Source organism: Prinia subflava, chromosome 5, assembly GCF_021018805.1.
Source record: "Prinia subflava isolate CZ2003 ecotype Zambia chromosome 5, Cam_Psub_1.2, whole genome shotgun sequence".
Lineage (NCBI taxonomy): Eukaryota > Metazoa > Chordata > Aves > Passeriformes > Cisticolidae > Prinia > Prinia subflava.
Window position 1 is genome coordinate 27,178,845 of NC_086251.1, and position 27,753 is coordinate 27,206,597.

Here is a 27,753-nt window from a genome sequence, read left to right on the forward strand (position 1 = left end):
GCCCGGCTGTCACCGCCTCCGGCTCGGCCCGGCTGTCACCGCCCCGGCTGTCACTCGCCGGCCCGGCCGCGCTTGGGGCCCGCGCCGCTTCCCGGCTGGCGCGGCGGGTCGCCACTCCTCTCCGCGGGGATCGCTCGGGGAGCTCCGCCATGGAGACGGGGACGCCGGGGGGAGTCAGGTAACGCAGCCTCGGGGACGGTCCTCGGCCGGCCGGCTCCTCGCTCCCGCTGTTGCCGGGGTGGCTCCCGCGGGGAGCGGCGGAGAGCGGACCCGGCCCCATCCAGCGGGTCGGGGCTGGGGGTAGGCGGGGCCGTGCTGCCCTCGCCGCCCTGCCCGGGCACGGCCTTCCCGCGGCGGAGCGGGGCAGCGAGCGGATCCACAGCGCCAGCGCTAGCTGGGGCTGAGCCGTGCTCAGTGCGCCAACAGAGGCACACGAACTTGGAGCAAAACCCGAAAGGACGTACGTGTCTTCAAGCAAAAATGGGAAGGGCTAAGTGATCTAAATATACGGTCACTGAGAGATCTCAAATAATAATCCAGGACTGGTAATTGTGACTGAGCCTCAGTGAGTGCCGTCTGCATTTTGTATGTTGCATGTATGTAATTAATAAGTATTTCATAAGCATCAGTCCTTTATCTGCCAGAACTAATACCTCATTCCCTTCCATCTGTGTCTGAACCCAGCATGATCTGGGAAATATTTTGATGGTAGACACTATTGGCAGCCCATTCTCTTTCGGCCAAATAAAAAATTTACTCTTATCGAATAAATCTAAAAGTTACTTCAAGCCTAAAGATAACATAAAGCTGTCAGCAGGACCATTGGAAGCCTCCCTCCTTTGTCAGTGTCAGTAAAGGTTGAAGAAAAGGGTGCAGGATTTCTTCTTTTCTGCCAGTCCTCCCTAGTTCTCCATTCTTATTACTGGAAAATAGTAATTAACTGCAATGGCTGCAGAAGGAGGTCTGGCTTCAAAATGCAAACCCGTAAGAATTCAACTATGCTGGAATTCAGCACTGTTAGTCATAGACACAATCATTTCTCAACATTTCAGCGTTTAAAAGGAAATGGTTGGGCATGAAACTAAATGTTTAAGAAACTCTTCCCACATCTAAAAACAGTAGTTCAAGGTCCATCACATTTTATACTTTCTTCAGAGCTTTCTGCACTGTCTTTAATCCTGACCACTCTTGAAAAGGACCCCCATCATCTTATCATTCAGCAGGTGTTTGACGGACATATTTAAAAGCTTTCAAAATTTTAAAATCTCTTTATCGGCTCTTTCTAGTGTCCAAGATGAGGCTGTGGACAAAAGCAACTTTAAGAAATGCAACCAGATTGCTTTTTACAGGTATGGAGAATTGTAGTGTGATGGTTATTTTTAAACTACTAATAGTAAAATATATAGGAAGTAGTTAAGTATTGACTTCTAATCACAGCAAGTCTGCTACTTTCAGGATTTGTCTTTCAAAGGTGACCATTCTACTTACCTATCAGCAAGCAATAATCAACAGACTTTAAAACATGTAGTCTTACACCCAGAATGTCTTCTGGTAAAGTTCAAAAGGATCAGTCCTCTCATCTGACAAAGCCCCAGCAATATTTTAATTATAAGTGCACTCAGATGTAGGTTGTTCTCTTGACATGGATGTTTCTCAACTATATGTAATTCAAAGCAGCAGAACACTCAATAGAAATCATTAGTCTGTGACAGGAGTGTGTGACTGCAGTCCTGTTGAGCAAGTATCGTGGCCAGAATTCAGTGTCAAATCTAAATTCTAGCTCACTAGTCCCTTAAAGCTAACCTTATGCTGCCATATTTCTCATCCCATTTCTAACTGTGCTCTCAACCTTTATCTTCCCTCTATTGTGTTCTTTCTTGTGCTAACTGACTGAAAGAAGTGACTGCCCATTGTTACACCAGTTAGTCACTGACATATTTGGTTTATTAATTAAGAAGTTTGTCTTTAAGGTCGTCTCCAAGACACTAATCTTCAAATAGTTCATAAAACCTGGGCTTGGCATGGAGAATTCTACAAACAGTTGAAAGAACCTTCATTTAAGGATCTCTGACCTAAAAACATTATCAGGACCAAAAGCTGTGGTCAAAACTCTGTAGTCATAAGAGAAACAATTATTGAGAAACAATTTCCTTGGTGCGTATTTGGAGGTTACAAGTTACAAACACACACTGTTTCATCACCCCAGAATGTAGAAGGTGTTCAGTAGGGAGTTACACGGATATGTGGCAGAAGATGGAAAACAGATTATTCAACTGAAATTTCAGGGATAAATGAAAGAACAATAATGTAACTGTACAGCTAAGAACTGGACACTTGAACTAAGACTATTATTGGTATAAAAAAACATACAGAGTTCTGGTGGGTGAACCCCTAAAGCTCTCTAACATCTCATTCCTAAGCATTTTGGTGTGCTCAGAACTATATTTGTTCTTTTTCCTCTTGACTTGAAGTGCTATTAATTGTATTGGAAAAAATTCAATACAAAATTATTAAGTAAACATTTCTAACAGCATTATGCCCCTCTGTATGATAAATTTCCTGTCTTGACAGGCGTCAGAAACTTCTACATCCTGGAAAATCCTTGTACCGAGTGTTGTTGGATTCAGTCACATTAAGTGATGAGAATGTCAAATTCCAAATCATTCATGAGGAGAGTAAGGTGAGATACCACATAGCTTAAGAGGTTGCTTACAGAAAGAGCAGTGAATATTGTCAAGAAGACTGATCATATTTGCAGGTTTTGAGATGCTTCAGTGATAGATATTTGAGAAATAATGGAAACTATCAGCCTAAATATGTCCTTACTAATCAGCATTTAACTTAATTTTTTAATGGCTTTAGTAAAAAAGAGAGTTCTGAATAGAACACTTTTTATCAGAAAAATATTTTTAATTCAGAGTTTTCTCCACTATTTCAAAATAATAAGTTTTTTCTGTAATGCTAGCTATCAAATGCTTGAAGATAAAGAGTTCACTTAAAAGGCTTTGCTTCTCCAATGGGATGAAGTAGAGTTAGCTGGTGTAAATTCATATGGATGATGATTTTTACTCTCAAGAATGCTAAAGAACATTAAATCTGAAAGCAGGCCTGTTTTGGTTTTTTCCAGACAGTAAGTGTTTGGCGATGTTGTGTTAAAAATAGGTAATTTTTACCCTTACAAGTTTATCTGTTTGCTTGCTCACAGGTTCTTCTACAAGTAGAAATTTATGAAATAGAAGGCAATATTTTCAGGCTTAAAATCGATGAGGCATCTCCTCTCAGACCAAGATACAAAGTTCCTGATGTTCTTATAAAGGAACCTACCACCCAGAAGTAAGTGATGGGTGATTTAAGTGATGGTGATTTAGCATGTTAATATCTTATACAGCTTTTTCCTTTATATTACAGTACAGTTGTCTCTGTACAGTATAAAGTTGTTACAGGAACAGAAAACAAAAATGCATGCGGTTAATTTACTTTCAAAAAACCATGGTAAATACTTAGGAGAACGTTTTATCATACACATAAGAAATCTGAGCCTGTTTGACCCAATCAGAAAATGGCCTACTTGTTACAATGCAAAGTTTTTACCTAAGGCATTACCTGTTAATGTGAAAGGAATGCAAGCTCTGGATAGTCTTCATGGCAGTTCTGTAGCCACTTTTTGCACAATGCAGTGAGCCCTGAGCACAGCATGTATTTCTGGCCTTCTTTGGCTCAACATTAGCCTTGAGGTTTGTGTAATGTATGCAGATATTCTTAGCCCATCTTTTGTACCAATTGTTATTTAGTTATAGTGGATTTCATGTGCTGCTGATACACATAAAGCTGTTGTTGCTTTTTATTTGCCAGACTGTTCATATCCCACAAGGAGGCAGGTATTTTGGTACTGTCAAGTGTTAATGAGGACTACAAACTTCAAGTCACAGCAAACCCCTTCCAAGTTGAACTGCAGTCCAAGGGTGAGACTGTTATGAGCATGAATTCCAATGGGTTGTTGTATTTTGAGCACGTACAACCACCTTCCAGTGACAGGTACAGCATCTATCACATCATTGTTTATACTGGTTGAGCTGTACCTGAAGATGAACAATTCTGTGCAAATGCAATTTCTGAAAGCTCTTATGCACTGAAACATGACTTCTCTTTTACTTCATGAGTATAGTAAATACAAGGGGAAGTTTTAACAAACAAATTCTAGATCAATTAGCTGCAGACTGCTTTAATCTCTTGCAGCAGCCATATGCAAAATGCTACCCTTATTTAATGGCCAATTCTGCAAAACACTAAATTGTCCTGGTACCCCTTATCTTTCTGAAGAATGAGTAGTGGTAGTATGATGAGGTTATTAGTTTCATTTTTTTCTCACTAAATGTACTCTTTAATACTCTTTAAGTAGGTGTTATTCACTAGAAGTTTTGTTCAACTAGCAAGGTGCCATCTAGTTGCAAGATGTCATAGGATAATCACACTACAAAGTGCTGGAAGGATGACAAACCTTGGTGTAGGACATGTCATGATTAAAAATGGGCATAAGGAAGCACCTCTCTTGTGTTCTCTTCTTTTAAACATTGAAATTAACAGAGAGCCCTTAGCAGAATGATAGAAAAGTGAGGATCTTCTGGGCAGGTAAAATGCTGATGCAGATAAACATGACAGGCCAAGAAGTCAACCTAACTCAAATATTGAATGAAGGTTAAGGCATTGAATATTAAAATAATGTGCAAGTTTGCACCAAAAGTCTTACATAATGGATAAAGCAAACATGGTGCTATTTTAAATTTCTGTTTGAAATCTTTGCTTATGTTAACAATAAACTGATTATGTCTATGTATTTGTTTTCACTAGGAAACCTACAACACAAAATGAGGAGGCAGCAAGTGATTCCTGTAAGGTAACCCATGCTTACTGCAATTCCAGCACGAGTATTTTGTAAAACAAAATTAAATTACATGTTCATTTTGCCTCATGGTATGTTTACAAATACAGTCTAACCACTTTCAAAAAGGACCTGGTATAACGTAGTGAGATATTTTACAAATTCATAGTTGAAGGAAGGTTTATGTGTTTGACCATGTCTGTAGAAGGCATCAGTTATGTAGATTTAGCACAAAAATGTTTTTTCTATAGCTTTTTTATTGCTAATTTATGCCTCTTTTGTTCTCTTATTTGATCTGGAGTAGATGTGTAAAATGAAGTTTTGTGGTGATATTTGTCATTTTCAAATCCCCTGTTCATTGCAAAGAGAGTTTCAAAAGAACAAGATCTTTTTTGTGACAGTCAAAAAATGTCTCCACATATATTCGGGCTTAATATTCTCTCTTAAAATAGACCAGGTCCTGGCAGTGCATAGAGGCACATAGCAGTTTTCCCAGGAGGCTGAGCTGTGTCTGTGATATAATTTTAGCCTCCAGCAGAGCAGATGGCTGATTACTCTGCTATCCTGTTATAAATGGCAAGGGCTGTGCTGCCTTCAGCATACTTATGTTTGAGCTCTGATTTCTGCCAGGGAAGTCACACAGCTGCAAGAGGCCACATCTACTTACTGCGGGATGAATGTAGAAAAGAAAACTAGGACTGACACTATAAGAAGTGTAAATTCTACAACAATGAATTGCAGGACACAAAGAGGTTAAAAGTATCAGTTACAGACACTCCAGAGTGTCTGAAGAGCTTTTTCTGTTGTCTGACCTTTACTGTTTGGGGGAGTGGGTTGGTTTCTGTTTGTTTGGGGTTTTTTCTGTTTGGTTCTACCCATGTATTTCATAAATTTATTCAACATCAAGGAGAAACACATTTTTCACAGTGAGAATAATCACTCACTGGAACAACCTTCCCAGGGATGTGGCATAGTCCCTGTCATGGGAGGTTTTCAAGATTTGTTTGGACAGGCTGCTAGATAATCTTACCAAGGCTCCCTTTACCATTAAAGGGTGAACCAGGTGATCTTTTGAGGTCCCTTCCAAACTAGGCTATTCTATCATTCTGTGATTCTATCCAAGACCTCAGATATGACTTTTATGCTGTAGCAAACTGCTTGTGTACAACATGTGCACATCAGTTCTTCAGTGTAAATTCCTGGAGCTGAATCTGATTTGTGTTTTGATTTATTTACATTAGCCATATGTGGAAAAAAAAGGCAGTATAAATCTTGTGTGAATATTTTTCTCAGAAATTCATGATGTGAGCAGTTTCATTTGCTAGGCTTAGCTATTTCTATTTGTACAGGAAAAACAAGAGGATCTAGGTCTCTGGCAAGAGAAATTTGGCAGTTTCTTAGACATCAAAGCTCATGGTAAGTATCACTCTAGTTCTGAAAATAGCTTTACTGTTTTGTATGTACCCATCATATTTCTGTCTGCTTTCTATTTAGCTGCTTAATGTTTATCAATGTCCCACTCACTCCTGCTTTTCAGTTGCCTTAACTTTGTTTTAATTAATAATCAGTGATGGGTAACAATTTGACAAAAACTCTGCAAATATTCATTGGATCTCTGCTGAAGAGGGAGCACATTAAATGTGATCCATTTCATCAACTCACTGTATGCCATTTCTGACACAGCATTAACACTATCCACATTGTCTGAATATATATGTATATATGTATATGTATATATTGTACATAATACATTTCCTTTTTCTTTTCTCTTTTTTTTTTTTTTTTTTTTAGTATTGGTACATAACATTGACTTCACCTGTAATGGTATTTAAGCATTAATAATTGTCACAAAGGAAGTTTTTTGAAGTGTGGACTAAAAAAGGAAATACGGAGCAATTTTAAGTGGTAAAGATGAAGGTTATAGACACGAGAGTAGTAGCTCAAATACAATTTAAATTATAAATTACCTAAATATATGCTGATCTACTGTTCATCTCATTGTATTCTATATTAATTAGTTGGTTAGCTTTGTCCATTACCATTATCAAGCAGACTTTTATAGCAACCAGCACTACCCAGCAGCTGCAGTAGGAAGAGGGAAGTCTGAAGGCAATTTCTGTTGGTGACAGAAACTTCCTCAGTTCACAGTCAAGACACAGAGGGCAGGAAGCAGTTGCCCTAGTTGTTCATGCTATTTCTCATGTCTTACACTAGCACCATGTTTTTCTGTTTTCCATGTCAGAGAAATAAAGTCCATATGGTCAGATTCTGTTCTTGAATCCACTGCTTGTCAGTCTGCAGGATCTCTGGTTGCTTGCCCAAAGTTGCTCTGGATTCAGTAGGGTAACAGTAGGAATCAGACCCTTCAGATTCTGAAGTCCACTGTGCTGCAAAGTTTGGCTTGCAGGTACTTAGCTTGTAGGGAGAGAAACAGGAGATAATTTTAAGCAGTTTCACCACCAAATGAAGAGGTGACCTGAGATTACATGGATTTGGGATTTTTTCAGTTGAATTGATTAATTTTATCTTTTTAAGAAGTTCAAAATCAGAAGAAATACAATACAATACAGTAAAACCTGTTTCAAATACTACCTCTATAGAACAGAAGTAATAATGGAAGTGAAGTGGAAGTTGAAAGGAAGCATGAAAGAGTTAACTATTGAAACATTAAAACCTATTTTCTTTTGGGTTATCCAGTTAAATTGCACTGCTTTATTCCTTTCAGATAAGCCGAAGAACTCGGCATTCTCATAATTTAATATTATTTCCACAGGTCCTACTTCTGTAGGCATGGACTTCTCTTTACATGGATATGACCATATTTATGGAATACCACAACACACAGAAACACTTCTTCTCAAAAACACCAGGTAAAGGTGTCAAGGTGTCAGATTGCTAGTGAATGCAATGTATTCTTTTTTTCCTTTTTTTTTGTAAGAGAGAGCTATAATATTGTATTAATAATTTATTATATTTATTTAATAATTTAATGCAGACAAGAGCTTGAGATATGTATATCATATAGTGTATATTTCAGCTTAACGATACAGCAAACTGAACTGTAGCCCCTATCCATGTGGAGTAAAGTGTTCTGCTTTCCCTAGTGTGCAATTTCATGAATGGCCCTTTCTGTTCTCTCCCAATTTTCCATGCAGTTTTTTTCTGACTTGCAGGATTGGTCATGTTTTAGCTGAACTCATAAAAGAGCAATTCTACAGGAGGATGGGAGAGTTCAGAAATAACATTTTAGGATTTAAAGCAAACTCACAGTAGCCTCACTGGCAGCAAAAATCTTGTTTCTTTCAGATAGTGAGGACCAAAGCAAAGAAGCAGTAATCTAGGCAGTCCATATTTCAGCTTTGGATGCTAAACAAAAGATCAGAACACAGATCACTCACTGAGGTTTAGTGGGACAGCAGTAGAGTTAAAACTAGCCTCGTGCAAGATGCTTACATGTAACAAACACATCTGTTTGTTTGTCCTAGTGATGGTGATGCCTACCGGCTTTATAATTTGGACATTTTCGGCCACAAGATACATGACAAAATAGGCATTTATGGTTCAGTACCCCTTCTCTTAGCACACAAGCCTAACAGAACTTCAGGGATCTTCTGGCTGAACTCTTCAGAAACACTGGTGGATATTAGTACAAAGGCAGTAGCTGAGGTGAGAGTTGTTCACTTTCCTCAGAATTAAATAACAAAAGAAAACACTTCAGGACAGGGCCAACAGGAATATAACACTATTGGAGATTTATCTTTCGGTCACTAATGAAGTTTGTCAATCTCTCCCTCCCTATTGCTAAATTTATTGTATTAAAGTAAATGAAAAAGAGATTACTCCTTTCAAGAGCTAAGTTCTAGATCTTGTATCTTAACACGTCTACAGGAGCAGGCAGAGAGAAAATACCTAGAAAAAATCTACACAGATGGATGTAGAAGGCAGAAAAAATGGTAGACAAAAATCTTGACAATCACTTGGATTTCAGAAATTTTTCTAAAAGTTTAAATTCTTGGAATTGCCACAGATTTCTGCTTAGCAGGCTCATTCTTCTGTGGAATGTAATTGACCTCGAAGAAACGTAAAATATTCAGTAAAATTCAATATTCACTCTTGAAACACGAACATATGAATTCTGATAAAATTGAAACAACAACAAAAAAGCAAATCTTGCTTTTCCAGCACTGCATTATGTGGTTAATTTTCTTTTTTAAACTTATGATATGGATGTTACTCAAAGATCCTACAAAAAATTCACGGTCTTTAATAATGGAAATGCTCTAATTATTTTGCCTCTCATTACCCATTTTTTCTCATTACCTATTACTCTACTTTGTGTAAGTGGTGTGCAAGATAAAGGATTTGTGAAGGATATATAAGAAACATTCAATGTATATACCTCATACCTGCCAGGTATGTGTTAGTAAATTTTGTGTTTCCCTATTTGCTCCTTCATGGAATGAAAGTTTGATAGAGAGATTCATGTTTACCTTGTTTTCCTTCTAAGCACACTCCATCCAGATCCGCTGCAGAGACTGCTAAGCAGAGAGCAGTGCCTCTAACTGATGTACGCTGGATGTCAGAAAGTGGGATAATTGATGTTTTCCTGCTGATGGGACCCACTGCATTTGATATCTTCAAGCAGTTTGCACAACTGACAGGTACCAGCTCACACAATTGGAGTCAGAATGGCTCTTACCCAGGAGATTCTCTGAGGACATGCTGTACTCAAGAGTGGGTCAATATTTACCTGGCCCATTGTGTGCAGGAGGCCAGTTGTTCCCCAACTGCAGAGAGTAGACCAAAGGCTGGTGCTTTGTGGAGGCAGGCCTCCATCCTTGTTTTCCCTAGCGTTCACAGCCGGTCACACTTGGCTCTAATTGAGAAGCCAGCATAACCACTGCTGTCTGAAACTGCACCCTCAGATGAGGAGGTGAAACACAGGGGGCTAGAACTGCCAGTCACTATCAAGACAGGCCACTTTATAATATGGAAAGACTGAATTTATTGACAGTTTTATCTTCATTCATATAATCTTTCTAGGCACTCAAGCCTTGCCCCCACTTTTTTCTCTGGGCTACCATCAGTGCAGGTGGAATTATGAGGATGAGCAAGATGTCAAGGCGGTGGATGCTGGCTTTGATGCACATGACATTCCATATGATGCCATATGGCTGGATATAGAGCACACAGATGGCAAGAGGTATTTTACTTGGGACAAACAGAAATTTCAGAACCCCAGAAAGATGCAAGAACATCTCAGGAAGAAAAAACGCAAGGTAAGTAATATTGCAGGAAGAAAGAAAAGATTTCTCTGCGGTGTGAATCTACCCAATCTAGCTTTAAGCAGGGTACTTCAGATACTGGAAACAGGTAAGCTACAACAGATGAAATTAGACTGTGTTGTCATCTGGTGATGGTTCCAGCATGCAAGCTATCTTATTTAATTCAGTTCTTCATATCATTTTATTATTTAGTAATGTTTTATTTATCCTGACAATCCAGCTAAATTTGACCCATGTGAAACTCCATTTTTCAGAAGCAGCTTGGTGCTGTTATTGATGAACCCAGCAGAAAATTTTTCTTCTTAATATGAGCTTTCATCATTGATAGTTTCTGTGGTTGCTTCAGCTTTTCTTTGTGTTTCTGTATTTCTGGTTTTATGGCTAAAATATTTTCCTTGGAATTACTGAGTTGTAGAATTCCTTAATGCTCAATCTTTGCCAAAATTCAATGAAAGGGGGATTGTTGAAATAGCATTCAAGTTGTATAATCTCTCAACTGGTGCTATAGTACTTTCTCAGCTCTGCAGCAAAGCAGCAGAGTGCAACTGCAAAATACAATACCTGTTGCTGTTGTATGCTACACAAAACAAAATGCATTTAAAAGTCTTAAGGCATATGATTTTAAGCGGGCATGTGAACATGGAAGTCAGATATTTTCCCATTCACAGAACACAGCAGTGAATTAAACGTAGTGTTTTTAGGGGTTGGGGTGCTTGCTTTTATCTTTAACAATGGGTTTTGTAATTTAGTTCATGCACTCCTTGTAAATTCAGGTCTTGTATATATGTCTAACACAGTATATAAAAAACCTGGTGTCTGCTTTTTAAAACTAGGGACACAGCTCTCTTATTTACCTGAGATGAAGTCATTCTCTGCCTTTTATCAAAAGTGAACTCCTACTGTTTTATTAAGCACAGTTGATGTTAATGATGTGCTTTATTTTCTTACCCTGGCAGCTTGTGGTCATCATAGATCCTCATATTAAGGTTGATCCCTCCTATACCCTGTATGCACAAGCAAAAGAAAAAGGTTATTTTGTGAAAGACAGAAATGGGCAAGATTTTGAGGGCATCTCTTGGCCAGGTAAAAAAACACTCTGTCTTTATATTTTAAGCTGTTTATTTTAAAAATTTTGCAGAATGGTTTAGTTGAGATCCATGAAAGCAGAATTAAATTCTTATATTCCTTTCATTTGTTGTAAATATTAATAATTATAATAAAAATTTTAAAATAATACAATTTATAACAATGGGAGGGTTGGTATAATCATGTTCTGATTGCTTCAGCTATATAGACTGCCTCTGTTTTATCTATTGGATATGCAGACAGTGCATAGAACTAAAAGAGCTGGATTTATTGATGAGAATAGGTGTCACCCTAGGACACCATTCCTCTTCCCAACTTGTGTTGGACACAGAAATGCAGTCTGGTCTGTTGCAGTGAGCACAGCTTATGTAGGCTAGATGAAATTTAGTGAATCCTGATCCTGAAGACTTTGATTCAATAGTAACACAGTAATTTGATATATTACGTTTCATGAGGTCTCATTGCAGGGAATCAAAGGAGGTTGTCTCCCTTCTTTACAGACAGGAAGCCCACAATCCTGGCAAAGGAATGATTATGGGAAAAATCAAGGACATATTGCAACTTCTAGTAGCAAGGCAGGATGTAGTTATTCAGCTTCTCAGTGACACTTTCCTCTTTGAGCTCAGAATATCGGCAATGTTGTCTTTCCCTGACTACTTGTTCACATGTGAACATATTTCAAACTGCTAGCAGTCATCCTTAAATGGTGCTGAGCTTCAGCCCTCCTGAATCTAAGTGTGTTGACCTTCACAACATGGCAAGGGGTATACTGAATTCCAAGTCAGCCTGGAATTTGCTCTTGGGCTTTAATTTCAGAAAAAATAGGAACTACATTATTGCTGCCTGTAGAAACCATTGTAGCTTTAGGCCATTGTATTTAGGTGCAAAGACAATGTTCTTGAAATCAAGTAAATAATCAGGATCTCCCACATCCACAGGTTCCTCTTGTTACCTGGATTTCACCAATCCTGAAGTACGAAAATGGTATGCAGATCAATTTGCCTTCAAAACATACAAGGTTTGTATTTATTTGTTCTGATCTACATATCCCAGAAAGCCTGAAAAGGAAGAAGAGAGAAGATATTGTCTGAGAAAGTTGTTGGCCTTTGTAGCTCTATTATTGTAGTGTAGACGAAAATACCTTGATAAGATGAAGTACCACAGAAGGATTTTCTCCATGGACTTACCCACACTAAGACAGTAGGAACCCATATACCACCAGTGAACATGCACACTTAGTTGCAACAGTAGAAGGGACAAACTGCAGGCATTTTAGGAACTCGTAATCTAAACCAGCTGCTATTCCAGCCTTTACTACCATGATAGGACACAAGAAGTGATATCACAGCTCAGTCACTTCATCCTGACCTTCCTGCCTAGTGCTGAAAGTGTCTGGGTGACCATTACTCCACACCTTCCGTTCCCCTCACCCTGCTCCAAAGTTCTGGTTTGCAGTAGATTTGTTGAAATACTTCCCTAGTAGACATATGCAGTAGATATTTCCCATGCTGCTTTTCCCCTCCAGCTTTCATCTCTGGCCTTCTCTGATTTTTCCTCATGGCTGTTTCATATTTGTCTTTTCCTGCCTCTTTTCCCTCACCAGAAAGCAGGAATAGCAAGTGCCTACTGAGTTTTGTAAGAATTGCAAAGATCAAGTGGGCTTGCAGGCTGCTACCCTGACTAGAAGGGCCTCTAAGTGGGAGGAGATGAGTGACTGGGGTCTTTCAAGTGACCTGAGAAGTGTAATTACCAAGTCTTGCTTTTGTGCTGCTGTTTCTACTCATACCCCAGACTGCTCTGACACCCACTTGAGATAAACATGCAAAGTCAAAATTGGCTCTCTCATGATCTAATTGCAACCCTGTGTCACAGGCATCCACCAATATCCTCTTTGTATGGAATGATATGAATGAGCCTTCAGTCTTCAAGGGGGCAGAACTAACAATGCAGAAAGATGCTGTGCACTACAACAACTGGGAGCATCGGGAAGTACACAACCTCTACGGATTCTACCAGGTGGAGTATCTGGAGACACAAACAGCAGTTATTCATGTGGAGTATGTGTGATGTGGTACTTGACACAGTAGGCGTCTATAACCTTCATCAAGGCCTGAAACTCTGCCAGATATTGCAGTATTTGAAATAAACTGTGATCGGTCACAAGAAAATGTGACATCATCTGTGCCTTACCACCATAATAATGTAAATTAAATCAGCTGTAACTATTGAATCTTTTTTGTTCACATATATTCTAATAAGAGTAAGATGATGTAGAAAGTACCCTAATTAAAGAGTTTGTCTTCCTGACTTTTCTATTTATGATTTTCAGCAAATGGCAACTGCAGAAGGACTCATCAGACGTTCTTCAGGAAAAGAGAGACCATTTGTCCTCACACGATCTTTCTTTGCTGGATCACAGAAGTATGGTAAGTAAGGATTAGCTGGATGCCTTCCTTGCCGCTTTGTCCTATTAAGTTTGATGGATAGTAGTCTAGAGAGGACAGAAACTGTCTTAGAAATATTAATGTGGTAAGCTCATGAGAGTGCAAGTGATTAAAAAAATCAGGAAAGGCTGGCAGGGTGTGTATGAGTCAAAGGTAGAACAGCAACCTGTGTCCTGTGACAAACCAATACCTGCTTTTATTGCCTATTTCAGGAGCATGCATGTATAAAGAGAAAAAAAAAAGGTGCAATGTACAGGAATTCCAAAGTAGTTCATGATAATTCTTGTCTTCTTTTCTTAACTGCACGCATAAACTGAGATATACATTCAATTTTCCTGCATAATGCTGAAACTGGGTGTTTCCAGGGGCAGTGTGGACTGGAGACAACACGGCAGACTGGAGTTACTTGAAAATATCCATTCCAATGCTTCTTACCATCAATATGGCAGGGATTTCATTCTGTGGAGGTAATGTGTTTCTCATTGTGCATAAATGGTGCCACCAAGCTTGTGTTCCCAAGGCAGACTTCAACACAGCCGGTGGAAAGCTCAACAGCCCTGTGCATTTGCAGGTGGTTTCACAGATTAGTCTGGTTTCAGAAGCCTGAAACCTGGCTTCACCATGGTGTCTCCACCAACTTTTGTGCAGTTTGTGTCCCATCTGGGGCAGCAGTCCTCAGGTGGTGTTCTGATCACAGCATTGCTGTGACAGTGCTCTGGGAAAGTTACTCACTTAACCTTCAAAACCTCTCAAGATTTTTTTTTTCAAAGCATAACTTGTTGCACCAGTTTTTCTCTCTTGTTTGGACAAGCACCTGCCCAACAGCAGAACAGTGAACAAACAGTGAAATGCATGGATTTATACACTTGGAATGTTTGTAAGAGGAGAGCTTCACGTTTTCCAGAGCAGTCTCCAAAACTGTGTATTTTCATTTGTCTGCACAATGTCTAGCTGATGTGGGAGGGTTTATTGGAGATCCAGAAGCAGAGTTACTTGTTCGCTGGTATCAGGCGGGAGCCTACCAGCCCTTCTTCAGAGGTCACTCTAACATGGAGAGCAAACGGCGCGAACCGTGGCTCTTTGGGGAGCAGAACACGCAGCTCATCAGGAGAGCCATTAGAGAGCGCTACGTCCTCCTGTCCTACTTATACACTCTGTTCTATCGGGCACACACGGCGGCTGAACCGGTCATGAGGTAAGAGCGCCACTCAGGAGGCCTAGAGCGTATCTGCAGGAGCTTACTTGGAGAAGGGAAGTTAAATGACCACCTATTAGTTTTGTAGCTACTTATTTGACTATTAAAAGGGAGAAAAACCCACAAAAGTTCTAATACTGAATTCTCTTTTCATGCATTCTGCAAGCATTGTTAGGGCTCTCAGGGGAAAATTATGGTTTGAGTTTTTTTCCCCAATGACACCTGGAACACACTAATTCAATAAACACATTGTAGACTTTAAACTTTTTAAAGTAGTCTGGACTTAAAACTTTTCATGACGATAAGGACCATCACGTATTAGTCCAACCAGTACATAAACAATGCTTAATGGACTCTGAACTTGTTGACTTAGAAATGTAAACGCCATTTTGCCTCTCATGAAAATATTTGTTACTGCTTAATTGTTATTGTTATAAAATTTTATTTCATATTAATAGTTCTATCATTTTTTCCAGTATTCCTTATAAAGTTTTTTTTAGTAGAGAATTTAATAAACTAGAACAGATATGAAATTAGAAAATAAATTATTTGTTCTGTTGGTATCTAACCTCTTAAAAATGTACCTCTGTGGAACTGAATGGAGCATTTCTTTCGAGAAGAGATGAATGTCATTAATCTCCCTGCTATAGATTATAATCTATGTGTTTGTGGTTGCTCTAGAACTGTTCTTTTGCACACACTTACCTTCATATTTTGTTATGCAGATACATCTCCTAAGTTTTAAAATCATAAAGGTCTTTTTGACAAGGGTTGAGTGGCTTGAGTTTTGAAGATGGTTTGCATTACAGACATAGTAGGAGTGTCTGTCTGCACATATGTAGGTGTAAATGCACCTGTTTTATGCACTGACATAGACAGTGAGTTTCTGTTTTTCTTGAAATTAAGCTTTTTTTGACATGTGAACTGCCCACAGTATCAAATCACATTTCCATTGTGTTAGGTTTGCTGCAGTAGGTACAGAATTAGAGAGGAAGTGTATTTTTCTCACTGAGACAAGCAGAATGGAAACTGTGTCTCATTAGCAAGCACATGAGCAGCAGGGCTGCAGTGAAAAGTGGATGCCTGTGAGTGAGCAGGTGAGCCAGGCTTTTGTGTAAGCAAACCCAGAGCCTGTCTCTTAACAAGCTATTGTTGTCATAATCTCTCAGACTTTAAATATACAACTCCTGTTCCGTAACCAGATGGTTATTACACTTCCCTTTTTTGAGAAAGACTGAAAATGAGCTTCTGGTGCAGGTTTTTCAGGTGTGGCCAGGAGGAGACTTGCTATAAAAGCAGTAGGGAGCTGTTGAGAACAGGAAGGACTGTGCTGCAGGGACTAGCTCATCTGGGGCCAGCATTGCTGGTAGGCTGGGACACAAAGGCTCATTCATCTCTCCTTTGATAGAAGGAGGTAAATGGAGTGCGAGGTTTTAAGGAAGAAGGCAGGAGGGAAGAAAATGTGGCCACAGATGTAAAGATAGGTATACTGGAATGTCTTAACCCCTGTTCTACTGGGGACTTTGAGTCACTAACACAGAAGAGGACCTTGCTCTGTCTTCAGTTCTTGATAAATTTGCCTTGTAAAGAGAGGGAGAAAATGGAGCCTGAAAGTGCCAGAAGGACTTGAACAAGTTGTAGACCTGTTGGAGAGGAAAAATGTAATGGAATTCCATTATCTTTCTTTTGTACAGGTCTCTCTGGATAGAGTTTCCAGGGGAAGTGGAAACTTTTGATGTGGAAAATGAGTACATGCTGGGTAAGCAGGTGTCTTATTCTCTTGAATTTGAGTTAAATATTTTTGAGGTGTTGCATGACAAAAAGAAAACATAAAAACACTGCCTAAGACTTAAAAAAAACCATAATTGAATATAGAACTTGAGACCTCTTTAAGAGACCTAGTTTTAACAGCGCTTTGAAAACAGAGGACATAGGAGATGCAAAAACTCAGTTGTATCTCACTAGTCACTTTGAAAAAACATGATTAGTTTTGACCTGAAACATCAAGTTCAGTGGAGCAGATAAGATCACAGTCTGCTTCAAAAATGGCAGTAGTAAACAACTACCACCCAAGCATGGTTGCTGTTTACTGCGATGTGGCAGGCTGCTGAAGTCAGTCAGCCATCAGCTCACCACACAGGCCTTTTTCTTCAGCAGAAAGTGAACCTAAGCATAGGACATGCCCAAGCAAGCTCCTGAAATGGCTGTGGGAGGTCGACAGCCCCAGAGCACACAGGTTCTGCTCTGGGGAGATGCAGCCTTGAGGATCATAGCCATGTTTATGTTTTTCTCCAGGAAATGCTTTGTTGGTGCATCCAGTCACAGAAAAAGAGGCCAAGACAGTGACAGTTCTGTTTCCAGGGTCAGAGGAGGTAAGGATGTATATGAATTGTTCAACTTTTCAGCCCAAAAAAGTATTTTATGCCAAAACCTTCCAGCTCCCCATCTAATAACTGCTGAACACTACTGCTGTGGCAAGTGTTGGCTGGCCATGCTGTGCCACGCTGAACCCTTCCTTCCATCTTGATGCCTTGCTTGCTTGGCTCACAGTAAATTTACTTTCTTGCTTTTCCAAGAGCTGCTGCACAAATTTCAGATCACCTACAGTGTAAATCTCCCTTCAAAACTTGCTGTGTCTCATCAACTGCCATGAAACAGTTTCCCTACATTGTCAATTTCCTTTTTTCATATATTTCTCTTTGGATTAAACTTCTCATCTTATGTGAGGTAAAAGGGAACTTTAAAGAAAGGTCAAAAGGAAATCAGACAGAAACTGTGGGGAGGGAAAATTTTAACAAGGAAGGACAAGCCTCTGTAGCCTGGGACATGTATAGCAAGCACTGACACACACAGAGTGCAGTTCCTCTCTGAAGTAAAGGCATTTATCCACAGGATGGCACAGTGGTCCACTCCTACAAAGAGCATTTGGCTGCAGGAGCTGTGAAGTGGAGGAAAGGAAATGATTTGGGGAAAACAGTTGCTAAGGGAAAGCCTGGGACTCTAGAAAGTAAGCAGCAAAAGGGAGTGTATTAGCAGAGCCTTGTGACTCCACTAATGCACCTAAGAACACTTAGAATTCTCAGTTTAAGGACAAAAACAGACTAGCCTCTACAGAAAAGTCAAGGAAAATACTTTTATCAAGATCTCTGTGGCAATTGAGTGTTTTGCACACTTATATCAGTTAAACCTCCTGGCAAGTGTGGTGCATGAGAGATATGGATGCAGCTCTCTTGTCACCTGTCATTAGCAGCATTGTTAATTTTTGTTTCAATATAAATGTGCTTTTTCAAGAACTAGATTTAAAAAAATAAAATTTAAAAATTGTTTGATTGTTTTTTACTTCCAGATGCTTTAAGACATACAAGATATTGTGCAGAGATGTCTACATTAAACTTGTAGAAAAGGTGCAATTTTTTTTGTACTTCAGAAGTGATAATTTATTCTTTTCATCCAGAAGTTCATTTATTTTAATAAAATAAATACTTTTTCTTGCATATGAAATAGACTGTTTAGAATAGTGACAGGTTAAGCAGGAGAGTAACTGCATCAGCAGAGGGAACAGATCTTGGCATACATGTCATGCTCATTCTTTTTCCTTTTTGTCTAGATTTGGTATGATTTCAGAAAATTTAAGCGAATGGAAGATGCAGGCACAGTGAAGATCCCAGTAACACTGGAGAATGTATGTTTTTGTTTTAAAATGCTACTTTCATGGAGCAGAAAAAAACCTCAAGCTTTTGGTTTTTTAATATTCAGAATCAGAAAATTGACAGTTCAATTTCCTTGTAGAAATGTAATCTAAAATAGTTTTTGTATAAAAGTCCCATCTCCTTTATTGTTAGATTGAACACTACTGTGTACTGGTGGTGAAGTGAGATGATGCAGGGGTTAGTTTTCCAAGGAAAATTATTTTTGCTTCTATATATACAGAAGGTTACTACTATTCCCATTCTTAGATGAATAATTTTCTTTATATATTTGTGGTAAAAGTTCATTTCTAAGTTGTGAGCAAACTTCTTATCAAACTTCCTATCTCTGATCCTTGTTAAAATTACATTATCAGAGTACAGGAACCTTTCTGCCCTGGCTTTGTGTTTTTGCAGATTCCTGTATTCCAGCGGGGGGGCACTGTGATACCACTGAAGACCACAGCTGGAAAATCCACTGAATGGATGACAGATACTTCTTATGAACTCCACGTGGCCTTAGACACAGAGGTACTGTGAGACAGCGTTCCATTTTTACAAAGATGTCTTCTACTCCAGCTGATCTTTGTAGGCCCTTGCTACCTGTTCAGTCAGCACCATGGTATCACCGTGAAGGCCCAACCAGGAACACCGACTGGGGACATAGATCTGGGTGCAACAACAGCAGCAGGGCAGAAGACCTGCCCTTAGTTTATTTTTCCATTTTATATCTGTGTCAAGGTGACCATGGATTGGAGAAGGGTATCGCCACCTCTCCTGTCACATTGGTCCAGGAGGCTGTCATTCAGCCTCCCCTTCTCTTGGAGAAAGTATTCATAACATTGCCAATATTTACAAAACATGGTCCTGTGTTTACAATTCACCAGTGTGAGAAACTGCACGTTTCTCCTTTAATATGAACGCTCAGCAAACCAGGAAAATTCATGGCAACACCATGGCATCTACATTTGAGTGCTCAATGGCTCTTCTCCACTTGTACTGTTTGAGGCAGTTCAAACCGCTCCCCTGCTGTCCCCTCTAAGCATGATTATCTGAGCACAGCAGAGGCAGAACATTTTTCTGACCTTTTTCAGCCTTGTCTAGTCCCTTGGAGGAAAGAGCAGAGAAATGAGCAGGCCACAAACTTCCTCTTGGGCACCGGGAGGGAACTTCCAACAACTGTCTTTGAGGTGACACATGGCACCCCAATAATCTACAAAACCAGGCTGTCCAGCACACTCAGAGCTGGATTGTCTGAGCCTTCCAGGGATACAAGTTGCTAAAGAAAAATAAACACACACCTGCAATATGAAGCATAACATATTGTAAGACTGTTTCATTATTCAACTCTAGAAGCTGCTGTTAATTTGTGCACTATCTGGTGTGTTTTACAGGCCTGTGCTGTAGGTGAGCTCTACGTAGATGATGGGCATTCATTTCAATATCTCCACAAGAAACAGTTCCTATATCGGAAATTCACTTTCCACAAGAACATTCTCTCTTCCAGGTAACAGCAATTACGGACAAAAGCCTCCAACACACTGTCACTGGAAATGCCTGTTCCAGTTCATGAGGCCTTCTTACAAATGTAGCAGTATTAGTCTCATCTACTGCTTAGTGAAGTCCAAGAGTGTGCAGAATCTGTCATAAAACTGCAGAAGTAAACAGAAGTCTGAAGGCAGTAACTCCTGAAATACTGAGCTGTCTCATTGTTTCAGTCTAGTCAAACTTGAGATTCTGCAGACTGACACAAATACAAAGATGGTCATTAGAAAAAATAAAGCCTATCAGAGAGCCAAAAAAAGATAAATCAGGAGATTTGCAAGTAGGCAACACCTGGAGTGTTTGTGTTCTCTAAGATTTATTTTCTAACATAATCTTTGCTGAGAAGGTGGTCAGTCACTGTTCCCCAGGGAAATGGTCAAAGCATCAAGCCTTTCCTAGTTCAAAGCACATCTGGACAATGATCTGAGCCATGTGGTTTAGTTTTAGGTAGTTCTGCAAGGAGCAGGGAGTTGGGCTTGATTCTTATGTGTCCCTTCCAACCTGAGATATTCAGTTCTTCTGTCTGGGAACCAAATGCACACCATTGCAGTCTCCCAAAGCATTCAACAAACTCATCACAGATAGTAGCATGAAGAAAAGCACTTGAAAGGAGGCACAAGGGGGAACCACCTGCAAAGGTTCAGTGAGAAAACCTAAAAGCCAAAGAGATTCTTAGCTGCTTGTAAGGAAAGAGATGCTAAATATGTCACTATAACACTTTTACTATTGAGGTATGTTGCACAGAAAGCTGTGTAGTTCATAAATGGTGATTCTACAGCTTTTTAGTCCTTTAAGCTTCAAAAATATGCAGGAGTTGGTCCTAAAGCTAAAAGATTTAACACAGAGCAAAACTAGTTTAGCTTGTATAATGTGGTTAAAAGCATACTTCAAATCTCTTTATCTGGAATATGAAATCTGAAAAGCTTAAAAATTCAGGATGGGAAAGAAAAATGTTGCTAAATTGCTAGCAAAGCTAGAAGTTGGAAAAAAAGTAATTTTGAGATTAATGATATAACATTCTGTTCATTTTAAAAAATTACATTTTGGGTTGAGTTTTTTTAGAATTTTTTAATAAAAATTAAATTAGCTACAAAATTAAACATTATTTTGTCTCAGATTGAAATATATTACTTGAAAAAATGTTGAAATTAGCTTTACATCTATATTTAGGAGTTTAAACTACTGTTTTCTGAAAATAAAGAACTTTTCTGATTCTCCAAACCGTGCTTTTTGCCATAAAATAGCTTCTCAAACTGTTTTTCTTCTGACTGTGAAATCTGATATGCAGTGAAAAGATCAGCTGACAATGGGAGAAAGTTTTACTTGTTTTGTAAGAGAAAAGGAAATAGAGGAAAGGAAACCAGTTTAGCGAGCTTTCAGGATGAGACTGAAGTAATAATGTTTGTGTGATACTAAATTTACACAGATGGAAAGAAATCAATGTATATTAAATAATTTTCTTTTTTCAGCTGCGTAGATGAAAGCGGACTGTACCACACTACATGCGTAGTTGAACGGGTGATAATTCTGGGATTTGGAAATCAACCCACTTTTGTGACAGCCAGTTCCAAGGGTAATGAATTGACTTCTATTCTACCACAATTTCTTGAAATTCTGTTGTTCTGCTGCCATTCATTAGAGGTGTCAAACTGACAAGTCTGTAAAGGAAGTGTTACAGCATAGGAAACCTCTTTGTTTAGTTTTCTTTGCTACTTTTTCATAACAAGGACAGAATTTAGTGAAAGGAATCAGCAGCTATTCACCACTAATACTACATATAGAACTGAAGAACACTGACTTTGAAGGATGATAAATACATCAGTAAAAGTGGTTTGGAATGAACATTCAGACAACACTGTCCTACACAGAACATGAGCAGAGACACACTTCAAATGAAGGCCCCTTTGCTCTGGTCTGTCAACCTGCCTAGTCTAGAACAGGAAACTTGCAGACAAACCCAGATTTCCTCTTCTGTTTCCAAGCTCATCCAAAAGCTCCAGCGTTCCTGACTATATGAGGATCTCTAGAAGTTGCGAGGTATCCCATATGGATAGGCAGTAGCATCTACAGAAAGGAGTTACCATTTCTGGTTGCTTTCCAGGCATGTCCCTTCACTTTGAGAATCATGGGGAAATGGAGTTTCTGCCTCCACCTGTCAAGAGCTGGAGGCAGAGGAGGTTCCTCCTGCTTGCAACATTTTTTTCAGAAAAATCCTTGCATAGTTCCATGTACTATAGTTGAAAGATAGTTGATGTACTATAGTTTGAAAGATTAGAAAAAAGGAACAGTTATTTTCTTAGTCGGCTGCATTTTTATGTGTGTGCTGGGAAGATTTGACTTCTATTTGTTTTTTGATCAATCCTTTCCACCAGTGGAAAGGATTAGTCAGAACTAAAAACCATAGAGAGTAGTGTGTAACTGTGTTTCAGAAGGATTCTTCTTAAATTTAATAGAAAACTCTCTTGTCCTGTTCAGATGGGAAAAAAAAAGAAGTGGTTTTCACATATGATACAAAGACCTCTGCGCTGACACTGGAAAAGTCAGCCCTGCGTGTCGATGCTGACTGGGAGATCTGTATCAGCTGAAAGGAGATGCAACTTCTTCAGAGGAACCATTCATTGAGAGGGTGACGAGAAATAAACTGGGAGGACTTCAGATGTTTACTGAATCCAATTAAATGAACAAACGTATTTTCCACCAACACACCCTAACTAACATTTCTCACAATATTTTTTTGAAGCACTAATTTGGACCTGGATAACTTCTGTTCAGCAAAAGTAATAGCACCGGGATTGTATCTTTGGGGAAATAAGCTAAATACTATTTGCATTAGGCTAGCTTGAGTTAGGCATTAAGCTTCGGTTCTGCCTTCACTTGCAATAAAAAATTGAGTTGATGGGGTGAGATTGTGGCTTGTTGGCACAGGCCAATACTTAATATAAGCTTTTGAAAATCACACTATTCAGAGACTGGAGTACTTGAGGAGATCTGGGTTCAACAAGCAGCATCAGCAGATATGATAGACACAGAGGTTACCACCAGAGTCCTGCCTGACAGCTGCCTTCTGAAAACAAACACAGAAGGAGCCACCCAGTGTGATCACAGACACTTCTGCTTTCCAGTCCTTATGACAATGCAAAATTAGGTGGTTTGCACAGGAAAGTAAACAGCATGCTCTCCAAACAGCTCAGGCACTGGAGGTTGGGTACCTTGTGCCAGTCAGTTGTGCAATAGTAGAAGATGGGAATGTGGCTGTGCAGAAGGCTCCCTAATAGACAGCTTTGAAACCTGGATTTCAAAAGGGCACAGATCCTCATAGGTGCAGTACTGGCTTAGGATAGCAGCTATTCTCACACAAAAACATTTTCTATGTTACTGCCCCCTCCATCTGCAAGTACTACTTTAAAAAAAGTTTTCTCTTAGGAAAGAATTGGAATTGATGATTGAACATCATTGATTAAAGCCAGCCCAGTGAAGGAGCTATGCTTTTCCATATCTTTCAAGTCCTGCCAAGTTTTGGCTTCCTTTACACGAGTTTTGGTCATGTCACTTTTTAGTATCTGGCTGAGGTTTGAGCTAGGCATTTATTTTAATTTTAATGGGATTAATTCTGCATTCAGGCATCTCACTTCATGCTTATTTCTCCTTTCTGTTACAACTCAGCCTAACTCCCTTGCCTTCTTTTCCCACCATCTCTGCAAACAGAACTGATGTGTTTTGATGCTTGCTTCACTTGCAAAACAGAGACATTCTGAGTCCAACATCCACATCCTGCCTGTTCCCTCAGGCTTTTCTGTATTAGGCATCTCCTTTCAGAGGCTGCCATTGCTCCACAGAATTTGTTTGCCCTTTCCATTTGCTGCACTTGTCAGCTATGTTATTTTGAAACCAGTTCTGCTTTGAGTCAATCCTGAACATGCCACCAGTTGGGTTTCTGTTTTTTCTGGATTTCGAGTTAATTTAATTTCTTTTAGTAAGATAAGGAAATATTTTCGAAAAACAACAGTAAATTAACTTGTAAGAAACAGAGAAGGATGGTCACCATTTTTGCCAGCTAAAGGTAACATAACATTACAAATCCTCCCTGTCATTCCCACCTGCTGCTGTTTGTCCTCTGCAGGGCAGAATTCTGGGAATAGCAAGTGTGGGAGCAAACTGTGAGTACTCTGCTCTTGACTACTCCAGCGTAGTTTGTTCCCCACCAGATCCTTGGCTTCTATCTTGTCTTATTGTGCAGAACTTTTTGTCAGCACCTTCCAGGAGACAGTGTGAGCCTCCACTCCAGGAACTGAGAGCATAAATACTTCTGTGCTTAATGCAAATGTGTTAATCCAGGTAGAAAAGCTGCAAATAGATCTTTTACATCTGTGAAAAGAGAGACTGACCCTATTTTTCTATCAACTTCTAAGCTTTGATTGATGTTTTCTTCCTATGTTTTAGCATAACAGTGCTTCTGACATGATATAGTTATTGTCTTGGGTAATTTTATAAACTACTTTAACTGCTATTTCTCAAATTGGAAAGTGAAATAAAGTAATAATGAAGCAAGTTACATGCCTTTTTCCTTCCAGCCTTCTTTCTACTGTTAAGAATACTAGTAAATATTCTTGCAAGATTATCTGGTTAAAGTGAATGACTTGCTTTATTCTCTGGCCCTCGGTAAGATATCTGTACCACAGTAAATACTCATGGGTCAAACTTTCACTGGTATGAAGTTCCTAACATCTATGGATTTCAGTAGCAATTAGCTGCTGAAAATCTTAGCAGTTGTGTCTTTAGATCTGATAAATTTCAAATAATATGATTTACATTGCTGTTGGTAGTAATTCACATATTTTTCCACATATTTATGCCATAAATGAAGAAATAAACTTTTAGTATATCTTTACAAAAGAAATCATTTAGATCAATTAGTGAAAACAACTGGAGAGAAAACTTCATGCAAATTAAATAGCAATATTAACATTTTAGATTAGTTCACTAAAGAGTAGTTCATTGTTATTGTCTGAACAGCTCAGCTTGCATTAAATTCCATCACATACAGGATTTAATACCTGAGAATTTGTTTTGCTGTTTGTATTAGACAGCACATCCATTCCTCTCTATGGAAAACTGTGGTTATTTGAAGACACCATTCGTCTTTTACTAGCAAGTCCTACAAAAAAGACCAAAACCCTACATAATAAACCCATCTGTCCCAGTAAGAAATAAGAAAAGGAGAAATTGTCTTTTAAACAGATGTAACTACTGAACATACCTAAAGAGCAACATTGGCACAGAAGTGAGAAGTGCATGTCCACCTGCCATTCCACATGCTGGCTGATCTGTTAGCTCTAACAGTAGCAGCAGGTCACACCCTGGCACTTGCTCACTATCTCACTAGAAAAAAAAATCAAACCCATTGCTAAGCATTCACATAATCCTCCCCAGCAGCCCACAAAGAGTTCCTCCAATGCCATACCCCTACAATTCTTCCAGAAACAGAGCTCTGTATATGAGAGATGCACTGGTATACTAGGCAGGAAGGGAGAATACGAAAGAAAAAACATAAAAACATACGCACAGGCTGCAAAATGAGCACTTCGCCGAGCTGTGCAGTGAAAGGCCCTTGCATCTTGCTGTTTGTGTACCCTGCAAAGAGTGACACATGGCTCTGCCAAGCTGTCCTGCAATGTAGTGTCAAGTATGAGACCTGCAATCCTTGCATCTAAATGTAATGAGGAAATCATCAATTCTGCATCTGAAGAACCCACCTAAAGCAATTGCATTTCTAATTTCATAAATGCTTGAATGTCTTTTTCAATTGCTCTGTTGGTGCAAGAAGGCTTGCATTCATGGTAAAAAAGAAAGGGATTTAGGCCACCTAAATGGCCTAAAAGACTGATGATTAATATTCATAGAGTTTAGTCAAGCTTCCCAACTATATATTACCATCTTTAAAAGTTTCTCCAGGAGAGTTTTCTTTAATGAGCTGTAGAGTTTGTTCTCTGGACTGTTGATTTTAAACTAAACAAATGGGTGAGAAAAAAAACCAAAAATCAGTGCTTTGGAAAATGCCATAGCCCTAGGCCAGAAGGTCAGCAACGTATATGTGAGCAGAAATTAGTATCATTAGGCAAAAATAAAACTGGTGTCAACCTGTGATTGAAGACTTCCCAATAAAGTGAAATCAAGGTATTATGGGGGCTTTTCCTGACATATAAATATTGTCACCTTTTAAAGAACAGAGAAAAGCAATATGTGTTTAGATTTTTGCTTACAGAGGCTGTGGATTTGTCCCTTAACCCACTGTTCTGTGAAAAATACATGTGCAGAGTCAGAGTTTTCTTTAACTTTGGTATATCCTAACACACAGAGAATGGCTCAGTTCCCACACTAGGCTCTATAAATTTTTCAGTCCCTACACAAAAAGTCGCTTTTTTTATGGAAGGTAGCTGTTACAAGGTGAATCTTAGTCTTGCCAAGCTGCTCTCCAAAGTAACCAAGCCCAGCTGGCAGGTATTGACCTGACCTCAGCAGGTCAATCAAATAGCACCCTTTTTTCACCATTAGAAGTATCTTCTGATCATCTTCTCTAGTAATAAAAATTTGTCCGTATCTTTTCTGCTACAAAGGGTGGAAACAAGTCAAGGACAACAGTTCTGTCAGTAGTGTGATGACCATTGCCTAGCAGTACTTTGTACATAGGGTTCCCAAGCCAGCAGGAGTTTAGCTTCCACTTTCACTGTTCCCTCTACTTATGGAGAAGATGAACTGCTTGCACCAGGAGTCAGCCCACACACAGAGCCCGTCCCAGGAACATGCCTGGCCTCTGCACAAGCTGCACAGAAGACTGACACCTTCTCACTAATGCCACCCCTCTCCTTTTCCCTCTCTCTGTGCCTGTAGTTATTTTTAGATTTCATGGTTAAAGCCTGTCCCTTCTGGACGCTTACATGCACAGTACAGCGCACACGCACGCTGAAGTTCAACTCGGATACGGGAGTGAGCCAGCTGATCATCTTGTCCCACAGCAAGGAACAAATTCTGATTTCTGATGACAAAATACTTCCTTTAAGAGGATGCAAAACCACATGGAATTTTCTGGCTTGTAAATTTGACTAGAAGGCTTCCAACGGACAGAAAAGACGGTGTTTGCACAGCAACTTCCTCTGTTCTGAAACTTCCTTCCAGTTTGCAAGATCCTGCTGTGTTTCAGCATTTGCTGTGAGCCTCTTTCCCATGCCGACCGCCATAAATGCAGCGGTGGCTCAGCAAACAGCTGCTGGGTCAGTCCCCAGCACCACTACTGGCACTACGGAGGGGGCAGGAGGGGGCACAGGGGGGATTTATTCTGCCATTATAAGTCGCAACCAGCCCATTATCAGCATAAAGGAGAAGACCTACGAGGAGCTTCACAAGAAGTGCCTGGAGAAAAACATTCTCTATGAGGATCCTGATTTCCCACCAAATGAGTCGTCCCTTTTCTACAGCCAGAAAAGCCCCGTCAAGTTTGAATGGAAAAGACCAAGTGTAAGTAACATGTTTGCTGGTTAACTTTTTCTGTAAATTGAAGTATCCACCCTGAGCTTACATTTTTGCAGAAATTGTGTGTTGGAGAGGCAGGTGGAATAAACTGGAAATATATTTCCTT

At 39.5% G+C, this 27,753-nt stretch overlaps 2 protein-coding genes and 1 long non-coding RNA gene across 6 annotated transcripts in view; 2 read left to right on the plus strand and 1 right to left on the minus strand.

Annotated features, from left to right (window-relative positions):
• Positions 1-8: 8 nt before the first annotated feature.
• Positions 9-27,131, plus strand: GANC (glucosidase alpha, neutral C). 2 transcript variants are annotated; one of them, XM_063398605.1, is made up of 25 exons: positions 9-178; positions 1,287-1,349; positions 2,572-2,680; positions 3,206-3,333; positions 3,853-4,035; positions 4,849-4,894; positions 6,229-6,295; positions 7,653-7,749; positions 8,365-8,545; positions 9,387-9,540; positions 9,923-10,158; positions 11,121-11,247; positions 12,189-12,268; positions 13,123-13,266; positions 13,580-13,676; positions 14,060-14,161; positions 14,646-14,889; positions 16,584-16,648; positions 17,185-17,261; positions 18,497-18,571; positions 18,993-19,106; positions 19,970-20,082; positions 21,590-21,693; positions 22,596-22,746; positions 27,009-27,131. In XM_063398605.1, the coding sequence occupies exons 1-24, from the start codon at positions 150-152 to the stop codon at positions 22,703-22,705; spliced, it is 2,745 nt and encodes a 914-aa protein (XP_063254675.1). In that variant the 5' UTR covers positions 9-149; the 3' UTR covers positions 22,706-22,746; positions 27,009-27,131. The 2 variants fall into 2 exon arrangements, with proteins under 2 accessions (XP_063254675.1, XP_063254674.1); XM_063398604.1 differs by lacking the exon at positions 27,009-27,131 and having other exon boundaries at positions 22,596-24,991.
• The window catches only part of LOC134551248 (uncharacterized), a 45,377-nt gene continuing 24,003 nt past the window's right edge, over positions 6,380-27,753 (minus strand). For all 3 annotated transcript variants that reach the window (XR_010080543.1, XR_010080542.1, XR_010080544.1), the window contains 3 exons: positions 12,203-12,308; positions 11,113-11,168; positions 6,380-7,294 (listed from right to left, as the gene is read on the minus strand). This is a non-coding gene — a long non-coding RNA (uncharacterized LOC134551248). The remainder of the gene's footprint in view (positions 7,295-11,112; positions 11,169-12,202; positions 12,309-27,753) is intronic.
• CAPN3 (calpain 3) overlaps positions 27,187-27,753 on the plus strand; it is a 28,886-nt gene continuing 28,319 nt past the window's right edge. The window contains exon 1 of the mRNA XM_063398614.1: positions 27,187-27,632. Coding sequence (XP_063254684.1) covers positions 27,342-27,632 — 291 coding nt within the window. The 5' untranslated portion in view covers positions 27,187-27,341. The remainder of the gene's footprint in view (positions 27,633-27,753) is intronic.